Genomic DNA, 3,794 nt, shown 5'->3' on the forward strand with positions numbered 1-3,794 from the left:
AAAAAAAAACCCCACACAATTTTACCTAGAAATGTCTCTTATTTGTATTGCTTATTAAAAGTAACAATTATTATATATGGTAGTAAAAATTAATTTAAGCTATTTTCTTCCATAATCACAACTAGCAGAGGGTATAGCATTGAACTCAGTAGGTTCCTACTAATGAAACTATGCTCTCAAAAGTATCCCTCAAAAGGGGAAAGAGTTTACAAATAAACTATAAAGTACTTTGTTAATTAAAATAGCATGTTAATACTCTTCAATCATATTACAACAAATGCTACTGAAAGGGGCCCTGCTTACTACATGCAAAAAAGCCTGGTGCTAAGCACTTAGGGGTAATATAAAGATGAATAAAACAATCTCTGCCCTTGAAGCTTCTATGCAAATATTGGGCTAATAACTATAAACCAGGGCAGTACCAACTGCAGCCCAAGGCAAAAAATAATTTATAGCAAGTAATTTTAAGTATTGATTTAATTTACTTTATTACCTATATCTTCTTAATAAGCAGGTAGGCTGGTAATAAGTTTTCTGTTCATATCTATAATTACATTCTCATAACATTAGCAGCATGTCTCAAATTTTTACCTTCTATTTTTCTATCCACATATGACAACGGGCTTTTGGATCTAATCTAAATTAAAGTAGCTTTATTATTCTAATCCCCTTGTTGTTTAAATGCATTTTTAATTAAACTTTTTATTTTGAGATAATTACAGTTTCACACATGGTTGCAAGAAATAATACAAGGTGATGCTATGTACTCTTTACCCAGTTTCTCCCAATGGTAACATCTTGCAAAACTACAGTACAATATCACAATCAGAAAACTAACTTCTATATAATCCATTAATCTTAAGTGCATTTTTGCTAAATCAAAAGATATACAATTAGTATTCTCCTAATACACTTTGTAAGGAAAATAAAAAGAACAAAGGAAAGAATAATGTAGCAGTATGCAATTCTTCAAAACCATCAAAATAATGCTCTGATTTGCATTTCCCCAAAATTCTTTGAAAAGCTACAACAAAGAATCCAGAGAGCTTTTGGATTTTTCTCACCACAAATACAATTTTCAAATGGTCTACAGATTTGAGTAAAATCAACATTGCTCTAAGGTCCTCAATCCTGGATCTAAGTTATTAAAATTCTGCAGCACACCAAAAAAAAATATATTTTTTGCTGATCTGACAAAAAAATAGGTATAATTTTGATTCATTCACATAGATGGCTATTGTTCTGTTGGCTGTTGTCATATTTTTATTTGTCAATCTAAGAGAAAAGAGGTCAGTGCCCCTGACTAAATAGTCAGGTATTGCATGTTTTTTCAATTCTTGCGGCACACCAGTTGAAAATCACTGTTCTAAGGGATTGAGTCTCTACTCACATGAGACAAATGAGAGGAGAATCCACAAGGGCCCTGCAACATTCTATTGTTTTCCCTGCAACAAGAGAAACTCTATGGTTGCATGTTCCAGACCCTTAGAAGCACACAGTATAACTGACCTATAGCTCTCATACCTTTGAGAAACAATCAAAGAAAAGGTACTGCTGCCAACCCATTAAAAAGTACATAGGCATGGTAAAGACTATCAGTGGCAATCTATTGAGCAAAGAAACACATAGGTTATTAAGGTCAGGTTATGCCCTACAACAGTAGTTCTCAGTGTGGTCCCAAGACCAGGAGCTTTAACATCATCTGGGAACTTGTTAAAAATGCAAAGTTTTAGGCCCTACTCCAGACTTACTGAATCAGAAACTGAGGGACATATGTATTTCTACAAGCTCTCCAACGGCTTCCAATGCTTTAAGCCCACAAGTGCCCTGACCAGGGTTGGGGATTGAGCCTGCAACCGAGGTATGCACCCTTGACCAGAATTGAACCTGGGACCCTTCAGTCCTCCATCCAACGTCCTATCCACTGAGCCCAACCAGCTAGGGTTAGAAACCAGTTTCTACATTGGTTTCCTAATGTCCTAACAATGATAAACCAGAGGAAGGGTAGTCACATTCTTTCATCTGTAACTACAACTGTGATCACTCAAAAATACTGAATTTCATAAACTCTTTGGCTGGACAGAAAAATCAAGCTCTCTGAAACCTAAATCATCCTTCCATCAAATTCTGGTCTGTGTTTGAAATGTAAAACATGCACTGATCAGGAAGTCTACACTCTTGAATCTCTTAAGTCAGCCATAGACTTTCAAACTTGGAATAAATATAAAGGCAGCTACATTTAAGACTTGGAATAAATATAAAGGCAGCTACATGTTAGAATCAGCATAGTCAAAATTGAAAAAAAAAAGTGCATTTAGCACTTAGATTTCTAAAGTCGACATTTTACCATTTCTCTCTTGAATTATTCGAATGGCTTGCAGCTGCATTTCAATGTTTTTCTGGACCATCATTGCTTTAAAGATAGTAAAATCTTCTGCGGCCAACACGGGTTGCAAAATGGCCTGTGGAAAGAAATCTGTAAGTTAAATTCACATTTTAAAACTACATGCATTTATTTATTGCACTTCTTAGACAATGCATTTTCATCAACATTGAGGCAAGACCTACCAACACAAAGATTACAACTCGCTAAAGGCTCAGATGATGTTAGCATTTTTTAGCAATAAAGTATTTATTAATTAAAGTATGTACGTTGTTTTTTTACACATAAAAACAGCATCTGAATTTGTTTTTCTGCCTAATCTATTTGGTTATATTCTGTCACTTGAAATGTACTGTTTAATGATAAATCATTAACTACAATATGATCCCTTAATTAATAAAAATACTCATTTAAATAAAAGTAAATCCCAAAAAATGGAATATGACAAGTAAGTGTAATATGTTATTAGTAATGTGCGAATGCAATTGTAATTGTCCTATATGTAGAAAGTTTCATGAAAGAGGTAGAATTAGAAATTAAGATGTAAAATCCTTTTCTGGCTAAAACTGAAGTATAACAAATCAGAAGAAAATAAATAAAGGTGTCTACCCCACAATACCCAAATTATCATTTCCTTAACTACAGAAAACTACCGTTATATCAAAGAACAAAACAATTCCCAAGCTAACCAATAAGAAGTAGAATAAAATTTGAAATGCGTAAAAACCCAAACGAAAACACTCAGATGTGATCCATGTTACTAAAATCTTATTTCAAGTTCTATATGATATTGTGGAAAAGCTAATGACACAAAATTGTGGAGAGGCAATGAAGGGTGTGCTATTATTGTTCACCAGGTAGGTGGCAGCAAGGTCAGACACCTTAACAAAAATGCCATCAAAGAGCTCTTAAGCAAAGAGGAAGGAGCCCTTCCCACAACAATCAGCTCATATCCTAGACTCCCCCAGTATCCTATCTAATAAAAGACAAATAGGGTAATTAACCGTACCTCCGATACGCTTCCCATTGGCTAATCAGGGCGATATGCAAATTAACTGCCAACCAAGATGGCGGCCGGCAGCCACGCAGCTGAAGCGAGCAGGAGGCTTGCTTGCTCCAGTGATGGAGGAAGCCAAGGTTCCCCGCCTGCCGCGGCCCGGCTCTGAGCCTGAAAGCAACAGCTCCGAAAGCAACTATGTTTCAATTATAGAAGCTAAACAAACCCCAGATACCTGCTTTCAGCAGCCGAGGCCTCAAGCTGGAGCTGGGCCTCAGAGCTGGAGCCGGCTCTCAGCTCCAGTAACAGCCATAGAAGGTAGATAAATCGCAGAATAAAAAAAAAGAAAGAAAAAAAAGAGAGGTTGGGAGCTTCAGTCGCCCACCAGCCTGAAAACGGCCCTCAGCCCCTCAC

General features: G+C 36.2%; 1 protein-coding gene across 1 annotated transcript in view; it reads right to left on the bottom strand.

Annotated features, from left to right (window-relative positions):
* CFAP36 (cilia and flagella associated protein 36) overlaps positions 1–3,794 on the bottom strand; it is a 20,593-nt gene that overhangs the window by 5,950 nt on the left and 10,849 nt on the right. Inside the window, exon 4 of the mRNA XM_005884597.2 lies at positions 2,348–2,462. Within this exon, the coding sequence (XP_005884659.1) occupies positions 2,348–2,462 (115 nt within the window). The remainder of the gene's footprint in view (positions 1–2,347; positions 2,463–3,794) is intronic.

The sequence above is a fragment of the Myotis brandtii genome, unplaced genomic scaffold (assembly GCF_000412655.1).
Source record: "Myotis brandtii unplaced genomic scaffold, ASM41265v1 scaffold84, whole genome shotgun sequence".
Classification (NCBI taxonomy): Eukaryota; Metazoa; Chordata; class Mammalia; order Chiroptera; family Vespertilionidae; genus Myotis; species Myotis brandtii.